The following is a 21,004-nucleotide window of genomic DNA, read 5'->3' on the forward strand; positions in this document are numbered from 1 at the left end:
ATTCTATTCACTTATTTATTAACTACATTAATCAAAAATATATTTACATTGTTCATGCCAGGAACTATTCTAAGCAATAGAAAGACAATGAGTAATAAAGATCTGGTACCTGATCTTATAGAGCTTTTATTCTACTTTGGATAGCAGAGGATAAACACATAAATTTGTAATGTAATGTCAGATGCTGCCAGGCCACGGCATATGATCATTTTTCTCAAGGAAAAGCACTTTTGTGATTGAGTGTAGCTCAAATAGCTGATTTTTTTTCATGTAACACCATTTTTAGACTAAAATAACTTGGAAGAACGAAAGACAGATTTTGGCTATTCATTCTGGGGTATCTGGCAGATTTTTAAGTGAATGAAGCGAGTCTGTAACTTGTATGAAACAATTGATAATATTTGTTGCCAGTGATAAAATTCAAGCTTTCATGAGAGATTTAGAAATTTTGACTTCTATCAACTACAAATTTTGCATATTTCTAATTCTTAAAGTTTAATATTGATATTAACAAATGCAGTTTTTAAAAAATTGCAGAATGCAATATATTAGCATTTGGAACATCTTTGTAACTCAGTGAAACAATATTTTCCAAATAGCTAACACATATTTCAAAATCATGCATGGATAAGTCTCCACTCAAAGTATATGATAGATTAATTTTCATGTAACGGACTATAAGAGTACATTGTGATGTACCTTTAAGGAACCATCTCTTGGCCAGTTTGGGTGTACTATCAAATAGGATTATCTGCAATTATCTATGAAGGCTATTAAAATACTCTTCCCCTTCTACTATGTATCTGTGTGAGGCTGGATTTTCTTCATATACTTCAGTCAAAACAATACATTGCAGCAAATATAATAGAGAAGCTGTTAAGAGAATCCAGCTGACTTTTTTAAAAAAATTTTTTAATGGTTATATATTTTTGAGAGAGAGAAAGAGAGAGAGACAAGAGCATGAGGAGGGTGAGGGGCAGAGAGGGAGAGGGAGACACAGAATTACAAGCAGGCTCCAGGCTCTGAGCTGTCAGCTGAAAGCCTGACATGGGTCTCTAACCCACAAACCACGAGATCATGACCTGAGCAGAAGTTGGATGCTTAACCCACGGAACCACACAGGCACCCAATGCTGACTTTTCTTAAGCAGACATTAAAGAGTTCTATAAAAGTGCCATTTTTGTCATTATCTATATTTGAAAACATCATTTAAGAAATGTTTTTTGTTTGTTTGTTTGTTTGTTTGTTTATTTATTTATTTAAGAGAGAGAGAGAGAGAGAGGAAGAGAGGGAGAAAGACATAGAATCCCAAGCAGGCTCTGTGCTGTCAGCACAGAGCCTGATATGGGGCTCGAACTCACGAATTGTGCGATCATGACCTGAACTGAAATCGAGAGTCAGATGCTTAACTGACTGAGCCACCCAGGTGCCCCCAAACATCATTTTTGAAATTAAAAAAAAAAACCTGTTAATTATGTTAACATATAATGCATGTATTATTATATATATTTTTTAAAATTAATGTTTATTCACTTTTTTTGAGAGAGAGAGAAAGAAAGAGAGCAAGCAAGCAGGGGAGGGGCAGAGAGAGAGGGAGACAGAACCAAAGCAGGCTCCAGGTTCTGAGCTGTCAGCAAAGAGCCAGACGTGGGGCTTGAACCCACGAACCGCGAGATCGTGACCTGAGCCAAAGTCGGACACTCAACTGACTGAGCCACCCAGGTGCCCCAATTATTGGTATTTTAAACTAAATAAGTAAATTTTACATTTTCTCCTTTAATTTCTAATTTGGAAATATTAGTAGATGAACACACATTGACAAATCTCTTTGGAGTTTTCAATAATTACTGAAAGTGTAACAAGGTCCTGAGATCAAAATTTTGTAATCTGTTGACACAGACTGTGCAGCTGAATCAGAGAATAGTGTCCCATGATGAAGATGGGGAATGATACTTTTTATGCTAAAGTAATGGATGTTATAAGGAAGATATAAAGAAAATAAAAAGCAGAAAATGCAAATTACTCATGGAACTGATTACGTGCATTTCACCCCCCACACCCATTGCTAATTACTATACATTTTTTTCATAAAGTTCCTCATGATCTCTTTACATTTTTGTAAAGAAAGTTAGGAGTCTGCATCCAGTCAGGAAAATGTGGGAATTTAATATAGCAAAAAGTGTCCACAGATAGTTGAAAAAGCAAAAAAGAGGATACTGAGGTAATGACATGTTAGTAATGGTAGGAAAATCTTCCTCGATAGCTGAGGAACAAAAGGGAAGAGATGGGGTGAGCAGAGCAGAGCTTAGTGGGAGGTCCCAGCATAGCTGGTGGGCTTAGCTCTTTCTCTCTCTCTCTCTCTCTCTCTCTCTCTCTCTCTCTCTCTCTCCCTCTCTCTCTCTCTCTACACACACACACACACACACACACACACACACACACACTCCATTAGATTTTAAAGCAAAGACCACAACCTGCATTCAACAAATCATAGTGGACAGGATGAAATCCCATTCTTCTTGAGAAAAACAAGGTGTCCTTGAGTTTCCTTGCAGTTTGCCCAGCCCTACCACGACAGGGAGAGATATCAGGCTGATGCTTGGTTCAAAATAAAGAGGGCATCTCCTGGAACCTCCCTCCCCGGCATCTCTCAGGAAATCCAAGCATTGTGAACCTTCTAGTAGTGGCACCAGACTTCATTCTCTTTCCTTGCTTTATTTTGACTTTCTCTGTTTGCTTCACCTCTTTCGTACTCACTCTTGCCTATCACTTTGGTTTCCTAGCATCTCTTAATATCACAAATGTTTTGTCCACTCATCTGATGGGGTGGAGAAAGGGATCCAGTACCCGGTCTGCACCTGTATCTCTCATCCTCTAACAGCAGATTAGAAAGAAAGAGGCCTCGGGGCGCCTGGGTGGCTCAGTCGGTTAAGCGGCCGACTTCGGCTCAGGTCATGATCTCACGGTCTGTGAGTTCGAGCCCCGCTTCGGGTTCTGTGCTGACGGCTCAGAGCCTGGAGCCTGTTTCAGATTCTGTGTCTCCCTCTCTCTCTGACCCTCCCCCGTTCATGCTCTGTCTCTCTCTGTCTCAAAAATAAATAAATGTTAAAAAAAAAAGAAGAAAGAAAGAAGCCTCTTTCACAGAACTTGTTTCCTTCAGTGATTCTCCATGTATCCAGCCTACACAAAAAAGATCTGCTTCTGGAAAAATGTCCAAGAACATGATTTCCACACTACTAGAGAGGAAAAAACAAACCCACCAAGCATTCTCTTCCCTCTTTTGAATGAGAAGAGAGCATTCCCAGCTGAGTCTTGAACTTACTTTTTGGAAGATTACCTGGGCAGGGGAACATAGTGTTTGAGAGAGAGTGGGGTATGGAGCCACACTGGCTGGCTGTTTCCTGATTGTGTGACCTTGGACAAGTTAGTTAGCTGTTTTGTACCTCATGGTCCATCTCCATAACACGGATATAGTATTTAGTACCTACTTCATAAGGATGTTGTAAAGATTAAATAAATTCATGTGTATAAAGTACTTAGAACTGACCCATGGTGAATATTCAATAAGCATGAGCTTCCATTATTATTGCTATTATTATTTAAGATTAGGCAATCTTTGACTCTACTGTATGAACTGAATAATTTGGTTCCATGTGGTATACTGTGTTGCAGTTTCATAAAAATTTCTCTTTGGGGAAAGTAAAAGAAATGTTAATAGAGTATACATGATGATATTTCCACCTCCCCTGATATTTTCATACTGAAAAACAATCTACATACTTCTGCTTTTGCTTTTCTTAAACCAACAGCACACCAGACAGCATAGAGCCAGCCATGAGGCCACTGAGCACAGGGAAACAGCCAAGATGATGGTTGACCTCTCTGACATGGTTGCAGGTGAGACAACGAATGACTTTGATCGAGCTGTAAAATTGGCCCCTGTTAAAAAAAAAATCCCAATGATAACATATTAATAAGATGTAAGATGCTCATAGGATAAAAATATTGTGGAAGAGATATGTTTATAATACCTGCCACTTAGTAGGTCCAATAAATATTTATTGAATTAAATAATTAAATGAGCCAATAATAAATCCAAGATCCGCATATCTGAAGAACTACAAGAATCCAATTCCAACAATAACATACAATTGTTCTTTCCAATTCTCTCCATTGCTGAGGGGACATTCTTCCAATTCTCCCCTTTTATTCTCAGACTTACCTTTTCCCCCAATGTAAAATTTCAATTTCACTCTTATGTTCCACTAATTAGAACAGAAATGCTCTCAGCTCTAGAATGTGTGAAATCACTTGCTCTGACATATGTATCCTATTTAAAAAATGGCATGTAACACATCAAAACAGAGCAATGGGGATTCCTACCATGGAGCCAAGAGAATTTCTAATGTCCATGAGAATTTTGTTATCTGGAAAAGTGGGAGGAGGGCAGTGGCAAATAGATAGAGCCACTTTAGTTATGAAGCTGGGGGAAAATGGGCAATTTCCTTTAGAGACAGCATTTTTCTAAGAATTCATCTCAAATCCTTTAATAGACTGAAAAATTTGGTTCTCACTCCATTATTATTTTTGAAATAATTTTGAAATAAAGCTTTAAAAATTCTAAAAAATTAAAAGCTGGGGTGCCTGAGTGGCTCAATCAGTTAAGCGTCTGACTCTTGGTTTCAGCTCAGGTCATGATCGCATGGTTCATGGGTTTGAGCCCCACATTGAGCTCTACATTGACAGTGCATGGCCTGCTTGGGATTCTCTCTCTGTCTCTCCCCTACAAGTGCATGTGTGTGCTTTCTCTCAAAATAAATAAATAAATTAAAAAATAAATAAAAGCTTGCTTATACACATAAAAATTTATACATAAATGTTTATAGTATCTCTATTCATAATCACCCAAACCAGGAAACAACCCCAGTGTTTTCAACACAGAAATGAATAAACCAACTATGGTTTATCCAGATATTGAAATACTACTTAGCCATAAAAGGGGAAAAATAATAAGGAACAAAAATAGGAAAGGAGGGAGTGAGAGAGGAAGTAATAAAGTCAGGCAGGCAGGCAAAGGAAAGAAAGAAAAAGAAAAAGAAAAGAAAAAAGGAGGGAGGGAAAGAAATAAAAGAAACAGAAAGAAAGAAAAAGAAAGAAGAGAAAAAAGGAAAGGAAAGGAAAGGAAAGGAAAGGGAGGAAGGAATGAAGATAGAGTGGGAGGGAGAAAGAGAGGGAGGGAGGGAGGGAGGGAGAGAGGAAGGAAGGAAGGAAGGAAGGAAGGAAGGAAGGAAGGAAAGAAGGAAGGAAAGGAAAGGAAAGGAAAGGAAAGGAAAGGAAAGGAAAGGAAAGGAAAGGAAGGAAGGAAGGAAGGAAGGAAGGAAGAAGGAAGGAAACAAAGAGAAAGACTATTAATAAAAAAGTAACAACAGGTTTGAACATCAAAGGCATTATACTGAGTGAGAGAAGTGTATCTTCAGAGGGTACATACTTTGATTCCATTTATAGGACATTGTAGAAAAGACCAAATGATAGAGATAACTAACAGATAAGTAGTTGTTAGAGATTAGTGGTAGTGGAAAGGAGAATGTGAGGACTGAGGAATAAAATAAGGGAGGTTATTTGGAAATGTTCTTTTTTAAATATTTATTTATTTATTTATTTATTTATTTATTTATTTATGAGAGAGAGAGAGAATGAGTGAGCTTGCACCAGTTGGGAGAGGCAGAGAGAGAGGGAGAGAGAGAATCCCAAGCAGGCTCAGTGCTGTCAGCACAGAGTCTGATGCAGGACTCAATCTCACCAACATGAGATCACAACCTGAGTCTAGATCAAGAGTTGATCACTTAACTGAGCCAGCCAGGTGCCCCATTTTTTGGAAATGTTCTATATCCTGATTGTGGTGGTGATTACATGAATCTATTAATGCATTTGAATTGATAAAAACATATAGAAATACTGTATGTTATTTAAATAGAATAATTTTTAATTTTGCCTATAATTTTGAGGGTGATAGATATGTTCATTATCTTAATTGTGGCGATGTTTTTGTGGGAATATTATAGTCATCAAAATTTATGAAACTGTATGTTTCAAATATGTATGGTTTCTCATATGCCAATTATACCTCAATATAAAAATGAAAAGTTAAAAAAAAAAGCTTGCCTACGGACATGAGTTAGTGCTAACCAACGATTTTTAAGTAGCACATTTAAAACAAACCAACCAATACCAAACTTCTGCTTTTATCTAAATAGCACAGGAAAAAAAACAGAGTTTTTATTTTCCTACTCTAGGAAACATTGTGTTTTTCTTTGTTGTGCTTTCCTTGGGCTGAATCTGATGATTTGATTGAAAGTCACAGTCAGGTTTTCAGTCTCTTGACTCCTGGCTGACTCAGTCCCAAAGCTACCATAACCAAATTAGCTAGAAATGGTTCTCCTGTGTGTACATCTTATACTTGAGACATACTTGGCTTGTTTGTTATTAATTAGTTGCTTTTTATGAGCATCTGAATAAGATAAATCTAGGCCAGAGACGGGGGAATAGATTTTACTGGGGATTTGCACAAGTAAAACAAAATTCCTCATTCTTTTATCCATTTTCCAATGATTGCTCAGTAATTGTTTACTTTGCTAAGTGGATAAGTGTTCTCATTGTGAAGATATTTACAAGCTAGTAAATAAAATGAGATGTATGTACAAACACTTGTTATACAAGTCAGAATGTGACACATGCCAACAGAATAAGGCCAATCAATTACTCTGGAGGGGGATATTTTCCATCAATGTGGTCATGGAAAGCATCTCAACAGAGAGAGTATCTAAGTGGATCTTTGAAGGCTGAACAAATAAATGCATAAAGGAGAAAAAAGAAAATTGTTTAGGAAATTAGTGTTGAAAACCACTGGGAATTAATGCTGGGAAGCATTTGAGATAAATTTTGGTAGGCAGTAAATGTCAGCTGTAAGGCCCTTGACTATATTCTGAAGGCAGTGAGGTGTCACAGAAGGAAAAACTCTGAGCTGAGAAGTGACATGAACCAAGTGGGATATAGAAGATCAGGACATGGTAGTGTTTAGAAAACAAAGAATGGAAGAGGGGCTGAAGTCAGTGATGCTAGCTTATAAGCCCAGAGAAATACCTGGGTCTAAGGGTAGAGCCCACCAGTAGCTGAACATTGCAAAAGTGTAATCTTAGATGTAATCTCAATGTCTTCACTTACTCATAAACAAATAGTTGTGCCTATGATGTGCCAAGTTTTTCTACTCTCTGAACATACAGTACTGAACTAAGCAGAATTCCTGTCCTTTCTGGAATGTCACTTCTCATAGGGGACAGAGCACATGGGCAGTGGATGAACAAGCAAATGCACTGATACCCTGATGCCAGGTGGCAGTAAGTGCTGTAAAGGAGACCAGAGAGAGGCTGGCAGACAGAGAAAGACCGGAGATGGACAGGGTTGGGAATGGTGGTGGCATAGACTGAGTGATGCAGAAAAAGCCTCTCGGAGGAAGTGACCTTTGGAAGAAACCTGAGTGGAATGATGCATGAGCCCTGTGCATTTCAGGAGAAAGAGTATTCCAGGCATGGAAATAGCAACTACAAGCCGAGATTCTCTGGATTTGGTGGCAAGGGGCATCCTTAGGTCCCTAGGTCCCAGTAGTCCCCGAGGACCCCCTAAGAACTCCCTGGCTCCAAGGAATGCTCAGAGAAAGCACAGCTAGACCACGGTAGTATTAATGAATGGGGAAAGGCAGGGTGGGAAGTCAGTGGGATAAACACGTAAACCCTTCACTCTTGGCAGTGTCTCAGGACGTTCAGATATGAACAAATGAGCTGGACGAGTCAACATATTAGACAGACTTGTGAGGATCCTATAACACATTTGGTCAGACCTAGTTAGTTTCTCAGTTCCTCCATTTCTATAGTTCTACAATAGGAGTAATGATTTACCCTTCTAAAATACTTGTTTTCTATCTTCCATCTGTTCTCTTCTAATGTAAACTTTGTAAAGCTCATTCTGACAGACCCTCACCTCAGTCTTGGTTTTGAGAATTATGAAGAATAATTTAAGGAGAAATACTAAAGAAAAACTTCTCAAGATAATTCCTCAGCCTCTTTTACAAGTTACAGTGAAACCTAAAATAAAGTAGCCGTCTAGTAAATGGGAACACTACAGACGGCTCAAAATCACAAGTGTTACTGAGATCCACCATGTTTTACATTTGGCTTTCTAACTTACTCCTTAAAATAATCTTGATGAAATATTTAGTTAGTCTTGGAAATTTAAGGACAGAGGAAATGTAAGGACAAAGGACCTTCAAATAATCGGACAAATCTGGGATAAATTATCCAGCTCTGCACATGTTACTCTTTAAAAGACATACTTGGGGATTCCATGGTCAAGAACACTGAACATGTATTGCCACAAAACTGTACTTCTATAAGGACACTTTGATAGGTACTTAAAAGGATATCTTCCCTGCAAAATTAATATTAAGAATAATATACTTGACCTTAGAAGGTATTCCCTTTGTGCAGAAAAACTATCTAAGACTTAGAATTCAGGTAAAAAAGTGATTACAGATCTTATCAATGTCATACCAGAGCATTTTCAAACAGGCCCATTCAAGGTTATCAAATTCTATAGAACATAGGGTTTTTTTAAAAAAATATTTAATATTAATTAGGCCCAGTCTTGTTAACTTGTAGAAGATTGGTAAGCTGTAAATGATTTTTGTCCCAGTGAAGATGCAAATGATATCTGTAGACACGTAACCACAGAGGTTACAGCTTTATTGTTCTGTATCCAGTGTGGTATACTTATCTCAGCTGGCTGGCTATGTGATTGATATCCCTCAAATGTTCTTTTTTTAATGCTTTTTATTATGGTATTCTCAAATGCTCTTGAAACCAGGTTGCCATCTTCCTGGTACTCTCACTAGGTGAGTTAAGGAACTTCTTGACAAATGCTGATTCACAAAAGCCACATTTTCACTTTTTGAAAAATATACTGTGACAGTTTGAATCGAAGTTTCATGAGGGAGAACTAATATGTGGCCTTAATTAAGCATTCATGGTTGGTCTTCAGGATATCTCACATCAAAATATGGGATTTCCTGACCATCTCCACTAACTAACTGGTTTAAATCCAGCAATGTTGTTCAAATGTATTATCGCACTGTACATTAACTGTTTTCCACAGTTGCATAGCTTTATTTTTTAATTAGTTTTTTTTTTTTATTTTTGAGAGACAGAGAGAGAGAGAGAAAGTGAGTGAGCATGAGCAAGGGAGGGGCAGAGAGAGAGGGAGACAGAATCTGAAGCAGGCTCCAGGCTCTAAGCTGTCAGCACAGAGTCCGACCGATGTGGGGCTTGAACCCAAGAACTGTGAGATTATGACTGAGCCACCCAGCCTTCCCCCAGTTGCATGGCTTTAGTATCAGACTAATTTTCCTGACCCAAATTAATAATTGATTATAAATATGTATTTGTTTAGTTCAAATATGGTGTTAGCATTTTTAGAATTCTTTTTGATGCTCTCTTAGGGAAGAATTTTTTTCTGGTAAACATGCAATAATAAATAGAAGAGTTAAATCTTCTTTTCAGTGGATTATTCTGTCTCTGTTAGAGCTCCATATTTTAAAAAGAGGATGTCAAAATCTACACTCTCAAAAGAAAGAAAGAAAGAAAGAAAGAAAGAAAGAAAGAAAGAAAGAAAGAAAGAAAGAAAGAAAGAAAGAAAGAAATCCATTCTCACTACTCATTCTCTGTAGGAGGAAACTTGGCTCTACCCTTCATGGAAATGTGAAGGAGTGTTTTGCATAGACTCATTTGAAGTTTAATTAATATGTTACCTACTTCAAACTTACTAAGTAGTATTATCCTCTAATAAAGCAAAAATTGTCAAGAACACTTCAGAAGGGAGAAGATTTCTTTTTAAGGTTTTGTCAAGAAGAAGCATACAAGCAATTTACACACACCTGATACCTGTACTTCTAAAGTACCAGTATTTTGGAGGGCCTTGGTGGCTCAGTCCATTAAGCATCTTACTCTTGATTTTGGCTCAGGTTACAATCTCAAAGCGTTTGTGAGTTTGAACCCCGCATTAGGCTCTGTGACGACAGTGCAAAGCCTGCTTGCGACTCTCTCTCTCCTCTCTCTGGCCCTCCCCTGCTCACTCTCTCTCTCTCTCTCTCTCAAAAAACAAATAAACTTAAAAAAGGTTTTACAAAAGTACCAGGATTTTAAATAGGTATGGTTGTCATTAATGGAATTGGGGGGATGCAGTGGATGAGGAGGGCAGAACTAAAAGATAAGATTTCATAATACTTAATATCCCATGACTCTCTTTCTTATCAATTAAAATTTTCTAATTAATACCCAGCTACATGCCATCACATGTCATAGAAATAATAATAAAAAAAGCCCACCCATTCAAAGTGAATTTTCACAACTAGAAGAAAATGTATATTTGGATTCTTCTTCAACAGAATTCTCCTGAGGCTTAATTTCTACATGTGTTCTTGCTTCTCACACCTTAATGATATAACCAAGTGATTTTTTTTCCCTCTAAACTGTGATGTCTTCTTATTCATGATAGGAGCTATTCCCATTATAAAGGAGAAGGGGCTATTTTTAAAAAAAGAAACAGATAGTAAAAACACACTGTGCTGATATTACCTGGAGGGGAAGTGACAGTAAAAATAAAGTGCCAATTTGACCCAGAGATCAAAACTGCCAAGTTGGAGAAGCTCACATAACCATCTTGACTTTCTGCCTGAGTACACCCTACAAACACAGGAACAAAAAGTAAATGTTAGTTACTTATCAAGAGCAGTTTCTTCAAGTCTTCTCTATAAAGAGGCAATTGGACAATAATGGAGAAAAAAAGATTTAATTAAAGAAATAAATCCATCAGGCTTTTCTTAGATAAGTCTTCGAACAAAATAATCCATGGGGCACCTGGGTGTCTCAGTCGGTTGAATGTCTGACTTAGGCTCAGGTCATTTCACAGTCTGTGAGTTTGAGCCCCACGTCGGGCTCTGTGCTGACAGCTCAGAGCCTGGAGCCTGCTTCTGATTCTGGGTCTCCTTCTCTCTCTGCCCGTCCCCTATTCATGCTCTCTGTCTCTCTCTCTCTCAAAAATAAACATTAAAAAAAAAAGAACCTAATAATTCAAGATAGAGTAATAACAGTAATTTAAAGTTTACTATGCCAGACTGTGCTTTATATACATCATTTTAAATAAACTGCTAACAACCCTATAAAATATGCTATTATTATCTAGGAAATAGATAATCTTATAAAAGGTGACATTACTTGGAACTGAGGTTATAGTCCCAAATCTGCCTGATTTTAGGGTTTGCATTCTTAACCACTACTATACATTAACTATTATACCAATGAATGTCTGTCAAGAAAGAAAGTCTATTATCATCCAGGTGGTCAGTTTGTAGGCTCTGCCTCTCTTCTATTCAAGGGATCTGTAGTTTATGTGATGGCAGAGTTAGGTCAATAGAGTAGAACCACAGAAATGCATCAAATCATGACTAATAAAGGCTGTCCTGATTTAACAACTTGGATCGTCTGGGCTATGGTTTCCATGAATAAAATGCAAAAAAAGAAAGTTTACATCTTCTGACAATAGGCCATCCATTTATAAAGTGAAAGAAGGCAACTTAACTCAGGATCACATTCACAGTGCCATTAATTAGTCTTCTGACTCCACCACCCTCAAATTACTTTGCTAATTAACAGCTGCTACAGTTCACTCTGGAAATGTCACTATGATTGATATGACGGACAATGAGTTAGCAGAGTGGTCTTAAAGTTTATAAATTGGTTTGAGATCTTTAAGGCTGAAAGGTATCATAAAGATATAATATGCTTAGTGTTACATTTTTCAATTCAATTGCTTAATTCTTTTTGTGGAAACATTGTCTTTCCTCATCAATTTTGCAGAGCTAACTAAAACTTCTTTTTTCAAAAACATCTTTTCCTTCATCTCTTCAGCATCCCAAAATAAATAAAATGCCCAGAAAAAATGGAAATAAATAAGCCAAGCCTCAAATAAATGATAGGCGCCCAAGATAAATGCAGTTTATACTCTTTAAAACCTATATGCATCAAAATTATGGTCAATAAACTCTTGCAAACAATGAACTGCAGAGTACAGATGTTCAACATGAAATCGTTTGCTGCAGTTTTTCCTTTGACAAACGTCCTTATTGTTCCCATCTTTGGAGGAATACAAAGCAGCATTTAATCGAAATGTGTCCGTCGAGCACAGTGAGTCTGCCTCGTAGAACAGCCGCCAAACTGCCTAATGGTAAGTGTTTTAGCTCCAAATGGGTTTGCTTTTGTGTTAAATACCAGCTTGCCTCAGAGATCTCTACAAAGATTCCCATATATATCTATGATATTCTCAGATTTGAAGCATATGTGCCCAAAAGCTGAGGCAGTTGCTGCCAAGTACAGTACATTACTCCAGGGTTCATCATATCACTGGAATGGTAATTGTGAAATATACAAATGCCATCGACAGGCTCCCTGATCAAGCTGGTATAAGCAATGTACTGGCTGAGGGAACTTGGGATGAGATGGGGTGCTAGGCTTGAAGCAAGATTGAAATTCACTACATGACTTACCAGGGAGTGTTACCTGAATATGTTTCTGCAGGGCACATGGTTTCCAAAATCCCTTTCAGCCCCAATTCTCCCCCATGTCTATCCCTCTCACCCTGATAACACTAGCAAACTGTTACATCATTAATGTTGAGACTTTATTTTTTGTAAAAATATTAAGAACATATTTTTTCTACAACTAGGATCTATAATTAAATATGAAAGGTTTATAGGACCCATAAATAATTATCTCAAGTATATAAATTCCCTTTTTTTGTTAATAGATTACAACCTTCTTTTTATAGAGGAGGACCCACTGAGACAAAAGAACATAAAGTTAAATTATAGAATAAAAGATTTAGACTGGACATATAGGTCTGGTTCTGTTGTTATTATTTTGTGTTTCTCCCGGAAATACTTAGAATAAGTCAGGTAATCCATCCCAAATGATTTTGGTTCCACTCTTTCTGAAGTTAAAGAGAAGTATTTCATGATGGCTTCAAGAAATACTTTCACTCATATGAAAAAGGGTGTTTTGGTGATGTGGGCATTCTAAAACCACAAAACTTCAAAAGATTTTTTCCGTACATCATGACATACACAAAAACGTGTGCATAGAAACAACTTCAGCTCATTCCTCATACTTCTTCAGTGGATCTTCCAAGGAGGACAATGATGACAATACTAATCCAGGTGACTCAGCTACCTTGAGCATGACATTGTTAACTGAATAAAATAGCAATTTCATTCATTTTGCGTGGTCATAATACGATTCTAAGTTATTCATTGAGGATATCTTTGGGATAAGTGAAAGAAAACTAATAAAGGATTAGGGGAGGGTGTCAGGAGTGGGGCAAAATAAAGCATGGGGTATGAGTAAGGTATGGTATAGAATAAGGTATGGAGGATGGGTAAAAGGGAGTATGAGTAAGGTGGTGGGTATAGTAATATATGAAGAATGGTGAGTTATGGAGTATGAGTAAAGTACAGAATATGAGTAAACTACAAAGGATGAGTAAAGGTATGAAATATGAGTAAGGTAAGGAATATAGGTAACTGAGCTGTACATATAAAAATGGTTATGACAACAAGTTTATGTTATATATATTTTACCACAATATTAAAAAGGAATATGGGCAAGATACAAACTATGACTAAGGATATGTAGTATGGGTAAGACATGGAATATAAATAAGGTACTGGATATGGGTAAGTTATAGAGTATATATATGGTATTGCTATGGACTGAAAATTTTTGTGCGTCTAAAATTCAAATGTAGAAACTTAATCTCCAGTGTGTTGGTATTAAGAGGTGGGGCCTTTGGGGAGTGATTATTATTAGAGCCTTCATAAAAAAAAATCCAGAAAGTTCTTTTGCCCCTATTGCTATGTGAGGACACAGTGAGAAGATGGCCATCTATGAATCAGGAAGCAGGCCTTCACCAGACACCAAATTTGCCAGCACCTTGATCTTGGGCTTCCCAGCTTCAGAACTATGAGAAATAAATTTCTTTGTTTATAAGCCACCTTGTCCATGGTGTTCTGTTATAGCAGCCTGAAAGGACAAAGACAGGTATGGAGTGTGTGTAAGGTTTGGAGTGTGGATAAGATATGGAATATGGGCAATATATGGAGTAGAGAATAGGGGTAGATGAGCTTCAGTATCCAGGTGAGGGTAATTGATGTACACATTAGAACATGAAAAAAGCTAAAAATTGATTTTTTTGACACTGTTGTCTTAAGATCAGAAGGTAAGTGAATTACTGTTATATCTTATGAATTTCACACCAAAATGCCAGCAACAGCTAAAAGGCATTGAAGAATGGACCGAATGACATCACCAAAACAGGTAGTTTAAAACTACCTAATGGGGTGCCTGGGTGGTTCAGTCAGTTAAGTGTCCAACTTCAGCTCAGGTCATGATCTCAACATTCATGAGTTCACGCATCAGGCTCTGTGCTGACAGCTCAGAGCCTGAAGCCTGCTTCAGATTCTGTGTCTCCCACTCTCTCTGCTCCTCCCACACTGACACCCTGTCTCTCTCTCTCTCTCTCTCAAAAATAAACATAAAATAATAAATAAAAATTAAAAAGAAATAAAACTACCTCATAATGCAATTTTGAATGTTTAATTTTCACATTGGCCAACCTTGGATAGCTTTGCTTAATTATCTTACTTTCTTAATGATGTGGCTTGACTTTGCAAATTTGTGCAGAGAACATTTTGAGATGTCCTTTTTCCTGTGATTTTAAACCTAAGGAGTTTCAGAGTTAACTGTGTTAGTAAAGAAATAACCAAGAAGAGCAAAAATATGAGTCAACAATATGGGTGTTACTTTCACCAAAAGTGAGTAAAATATGCATTGCTGTAAGTGGAAGAATAGAAAATATAGAGTCTATGAGATGAGTCTCACAAAATAAGCAGCATTGCCTGGGCCTTTAAACTGCATTGTTCATGGGGCGCCTGGGTGGCTCAGTCGGTTAATCGTCTGACTTCAGCTCAGGTCATGATCTCACGGTCCGTGAGTTGGAGCCCCGCGTCAGGCTCTGTGCTGCCAGCTCAGGGCCTGGAGCCTGCTTCAGATTCTGTGTCTCCCTCTCTCTCTGCCCCTCCCCTGCTCATGCTCTGTCTCTCTCCGTTTCAAAGATAAATAAAAACATTAAAATATTTTTTTCTAAATAAAATAAAATTGCATTGTTCAGGGGTGCCTGGGTGGCTTAGTTGGTTAAGCATCTGACTTTGGCTCAAGTAATGATCTTATGGTTTGTGGGTTCGAGCCCTGCATTGGCTCTGGGCTGATAGCTTGGAGCTTGGAGCCTGGAGCCTGCTAGACAGATTCTGTGTGTGTCTCTCTCTGCTCCTTCCCTGCTTGTGCATGCTCTATCTCTCAAAAATAAATAAACATTTAAAAAATAATAAAAAATAGGTTTTTTAAATAAAATAAAATTAAACTGTACAAAGAAAAAGTGGATAGTGTGCTCAGGAGAGTAACAAGACTATGGAAATTTGAGAAAATTACACAGCACAGGCTGAAAAGATTTAGTTTCTTAATAAGTAGATAAAGTAGGGAATTCTTAGGCCAGAATAGTTGAAAGCCAACTTGAAAAGATATAGCAGGCAAATTTAGAGCTCTAATAAGAGAAGAACGGAATGAGACAAGCCTGAAACAGTAAGAGTTTTGTAGCTATGGAATATCTACTCATGAACTGTCAATTACCTCCTTAAGAAAATTTTCAGAAGGGACTAGTTCTATTTTCTGGAATTACTGTGTAACTTTGCAGGAAAACAAAATGTATAAGCTAAAAAAACAGTGATGTAAAAAATATCTGGGATTAATTCATGAAAAATTATGTTGAATGATAGATCATTAAGTTGGAAACTTTATTATTTTATAGGTTTCCTTTTTAAAAAAAAATTTTTTTTTATTATTTTTGAGACAGAGAGAGACAGAGCATGAGCAGGGGAGGGGCAGAGAGAGAGGGAGACACAGAATCTGAAGCAGGCTCCAGGCTCTGAGCTGTCAACACAGAGCCTGACACGGGGCTCAAACTCAACAGATTGTGAGATCATGACCTGAGCTGAAGTCGGACACCACCAACTGAGCCACCCAGGTGCCCCATACGTTTCCTTTTTTAAGGACAAGAAGAATGAAAGGGGAAGCAGGTGCTCCATACCAGATGATAGTAACAGTTTAGGCCAAAAAATAAATGTAATTAGCAGGAGAGGCAAGATTTAGTATTTCTATGATGGACTTTTCCCCATACATTTTAGTATTTTATTAATTTTTTTTTTTTACAGAATCCATGTGAAAGAGCTTAGGCTCATTAGCCAGGTTAGAGCAAGAAATAATCATAAAGTCATGCCTTATTCTTGGAAGGCAGCAATTTTATAGATAAGCTGATATTTTGAACTGGTGAATAAGTCATTTACAAGTTTGTAAAAAGCATTAAAGGCAACCCAAAAACAATAGAAATGTCCTAACCAATTCATGAAGTATATAAGGAATCTGATAAGCTGATTTTTTAAAAGAGTTATCAACCCTCTAATTTTGCTTCTAGTTGTTGCCTGTGCTTTTAATGTCATATCTATGAAATCATTGCCAAGACCAATGTCAAGAAGATTTCTCTATGTATTTTCTTCTAGGAGTTGTCAGGTCTTATGTTTAGGGCTTTGCTCCATTTTTGAGTTGCTTTTTCTGTATGGTATAAAATAAAGCTCCAAATTCACTCTTTTCCATGTGGATATCAGTTCCCCAGCACTATTTATTGAAAAGTATGTCCTTTCCTCATTAAGTATTCTTGCCACCCTTGTTGCATATCAGTTGGCCATATGTTTTTGGTGTGAATTTATTTCTAGGGTCTTCATTCTGTTCCATTGATCTATACGTCTATCTTTAGGCCAGTACTCAACTGTTGTAATTACCATAGTTTTGTGATCTACTCTGAAACCACAAAGTGTAACACTTTCAGTTTTATTCTTCTTTTTCAAGGCTGCTTTGGCTATTCAGGATCTTTTGTGGTTCCATATAAATTTTAGAATTGCTTTTGATATTTCTGTAAGAAATGCTACTGGTATTTTGGTAGAGATTGCACTGGATCTGTAGATCACTTTGGGTAGTATGGACATGTTAAGTAAAGTTAGAGAAGTAGGATTACTTGTCAAACTAAACAGCTTCTGCACAGCAATCAACAGAGTAAAAAGGCAACCTACAGAATGGGAGGAAATATTCATAAGATATATGCCTCATAAGGTGTTAATTTTTAAAATATATAAGAAACTCTTGCATCTCAATAGCACAAAAACTCATAACCTGATTTTTAAAAATAGGCTAAAGACTCAAACACACATTTCTCCAAAGAAGACCTACAAATGGCCAACAGGTACAGTATATGAAAAGATGCTCAACATCCGTAATCATCAGGGAAATGCAGACCAAAACTACAATGAGATATAATCTCACACCTATTAGGATGGCTATTATTAAAAAAAAAAAAAAAGAAAGAAAGAAAGACAGCAAGTGTCGGTGAGGATGTAGAGAAACGATAAGTCTTGTACATTGTTTATGGGAATGCAAAATGGTGCAGCCAATGTGGAAAACAGTATGGAGGTTCCTCACAAAAATAAAAATAGAATTACCACATGATCCAGCAAGTCCTTCTGGGTATTTATCCAGAAGGATTGAAATCAGTATCTCAAAGAGATATCCAAACCTCCATGGTCATCACACTGCTATTCATACTAGCCAAGATAAGAAAATGATCTAAATATTCATCAACAGATGAATGGATTTTAAAAATGCAATATATGCATACAATAGCAAACCATTCAGCCTTAAAAAAAGAAATCTGGAAATATGTGACAATATGATTATCCTTGAGGACATGATGCTAAATGAAATAAGCTAGTCACAGAAGGACAATTCCATTTATATGAAGGATTCCATTTATATGAAGTATTTAAAATAATCAAACTCAGAGAAACAAAGAATAGAATGGTGTTATTTTTACTTTTATTTTTTTTTATTTTATTTTTTATTTTTATATGCACGAGCCCCAGGAAAAGTAAATGAAGCTACCAGTACCTACCAGTACTAGGAGTGAACAGGAAGGCAACAGAGGACAAAGAATGGTAGAGAGGGGAAAATAAACTCTAAGGGCCTGCTCTGGGCCAGGTGTTTGCATTTGCCATTGCATTTATGCTTCGTAACATTGAGAGTGTTTCTGTTTCTCCACAGAAACCACATCATACCTATGACTTGCTCCCTGGGCCAGTCCATGGTACTGTAGTACCAGAACCATTTGTCCTGAGGGACATACCCTTTTTCTTACAGCATTTTGAGGATACAGATATTACGAAAATGTTCCTTCATCAGAAGAGGAGGTAGTTCCTTAAGTATTTAATGCCAGCCAATTCTTCCTTTTTACAGATATGGCACTCTAGACTGAGGAAAAGGAGATCTCTTCCAAATTACCCAAGATATTGACCATTACTCACCTTGCTATGAATTCTAGTGGTTGCAAACATTTTCTTGCAGATGCAGTACTAACGTCTCTGAATGTCACAGGTACCTACCTTTCAGCACTGAATCTGATGTCCCTTCCAGGGAAACAGAAATGGCCCAAGGCTCTGAGGGAGGCCCCAAGGACTCTATTCTCTGATTCTGGAAATAGAAAAAAATAAGGTGGGGAGAAGTAGATTGAGAAGAGAACTTGGGGAAGTTATCTAAAACATAAAAAAAAAATCAGACAGAATCTTTTATGAAACACATATTCAGCAGAGACATGCAAAGGAAGGAAAATGATAAATATTTTCTGTCTTATGTTAAGAACGTATCAAAATTTGCTTATCAAGAAAAGAGAATGGAGACTATCAAAGGAGAAGTTTGGGCAGATTAGTGAAGAGGAGAAAGGAAAGCTAAGTTTACAGAAGAGAGTGGTATTATGTGTTGAAGGTTCACAAGGAAGGTTTGATTGAGAGAAGAGAGCAGGACCACACTGGCCGAGTGTCAGATTACTTCAAAAAGGACAGGTTTCCAAGTGTGGACCTAAATCTCACAGTCTTCCTCTCTGTGCCAACAGGGCAGGGGTACATTTTTACAATAAAGAGTAGAAAGCTGATTCAACTATCTCATTTTACTTCTCCCCCACTCCCATGACTTAAATAAATATTAAAAAAACTAGAATCAGAGGGCATGGACACTAAAATTAGAATTAAGCACAGACGCTTTTGTTGATGATTTACTTAACCACATATAAAAGAAATCATTTAAAATAGCAAAAAGCTATAATGCAGATGTGGTAGCATAAATTCCTTCATTAGCATATGAAATGACTTCTTTGAGAAGGCTAGATCTCCAAAAGATATGAGAGACCTGCTTCAAGAATTTGGCTGGGGAGGAAAAGTATCAGGATTTGATTTTTACTCTTGATCACATTCTGGGCACTCAGAGAAAGTAGAAGGAAACCAAGTGTGAGATGGAAGGAAGATGGCAAAAGGGCAAAAGTATTATTAGAGGTTCTCAGTGCAGCAAACACCACATGGGGCACTCTGTCAATGTGTGACATGGTGGTGAAATCTAAAACATGTGCCAGATATGACATGCTCCCAGCCCTAAAGAGAGGTTGTTACCCATGAACCAGTTACCTGCTTATCCAGAAAAACAAGCTGTGGTTGTACCCTAAGTTCCTTTCCCACTTCTCCATCCGAAGGCTGGACCAGAACCGAGAGAGCATGGGGCCGAATGTATATCAAATTCCTAGTTTTAAAACTGCTTGTATTTCTGGCATGCATAGACAAAAATAGAATAATCCATAAGGTTACGGATATCATGGCAATAACTATTTCTATAATGCATTATTGCCAGTGAAAATATTTGCAGTTGCTTTTGCTTCTAGAAACTTTGTAATGCACTCTATAGGAAACATGATCTTACAACCAAAAAATAATTATATATTTATTGTTTATGCTTGCTTTTAGCATGGGCAATGGATGGACTGGGCGTGTGGGAGGTGTGGGGAGAAGCACAAATTATGAACTTAGATTTTGTCACCATTCATTAATATCAGTCCCAAGAATGCCTTATCAGACTAAAATATTTAGAAGGTGCAGATATATTCACTACTCTGCTCAAAAACCAGCTCTCCCCACAAAGGCTCTGATTTGTAGTGTTTTCCAATTTTGATGGTATAAATACTTCTACCATGGCTGATTCTATGACACCAGATGACGTCATTGTAACAAGTTGGCAGAGGTGCCTGACAGCAAGCTCCAGCAACGGCGCTGTGTTACTTGGAATAGTTCATTTAATCCTAACAACAACCCTTTCGTATTTACATTCTCCACAGTGTGCTTGCACTAAATAGGCTCAATAACTGTGGAATTAATTGATTAATGTATTTTAATTGAATGAAGCCCTCAGGGAGAATAATAACTGAAAATTAATATATGCCAAGCACGTATGGTGTACCAGGTGCTATTCTAAGCTTTCCACATATAAATGCATTGCATCTTCAAAATAACACTGTGATGTAGGTATTTCTACTTAAACATGAAGAGACTGAGGCCCACAAAGGCTTAAATGCCTTGCCAGAGGTCTCACAAATGGTTAAGTGTATGATCAGGGTCTAGAGCAGTTAACCAATGAGCTGTATCATTTTTTACCTTTCAAGTACATTAATAACTGATGTGACTTAGCAATAAAATGCAATATATATATATTGCAATATAAATATATAAATATTTATATATATAAATAAATATATATATTTTGCAATATAAATATAAATGCAATATATATATATATATATAACAAAATGCTTATGTAATTCATGATACCTCAAAACAGCTTTTTACCAAAGCTTTGGTGTTTCTGATGACCAA

General features: G+C 37.2%; 1 protein-coding gene across 1 annotated transcript in view; it reads right to left on the reverse strand.

Annotated features, from left to right (window-relative positions):
• Positions 1 to 21,004, reverse strand: part of PKHD1 (PKHD1 ciliary IPT domain containing fibrocystin/polyductin) — a 486,267-nt gene that overhangs the window by 30,589 nt on the left and 434,674 nt on the right. Inside the window, 4 exon segments of the mRNA XM_030315703.1 lie at positions 3,781 to 3,939; positions 10,683 to 10,790; positions 18,698 to 18,785; positions 19,769 to 19,904. Of these exon segments, the coding sequence (XP_030171563.1) occupies positions 3,781 to 3,939; positions 10,683 to 10,790; positions 18,698 to 18,785; positions 19,769 to 19,904 (491 nt within the window).

Source organism: Lynx canadensis, chromosome B2, assembly GCF_007474595.2.
Source record: "Lynx canadensis isolate LIC74 chromosome B2, mLynCan4.pri.v2, whole genome shotgun sequence".
NCBI lineage: Eukaryota > Metazoa > Chordata > Mammalia > Carnivora > Felidae > Lynx > Lynx canadensis.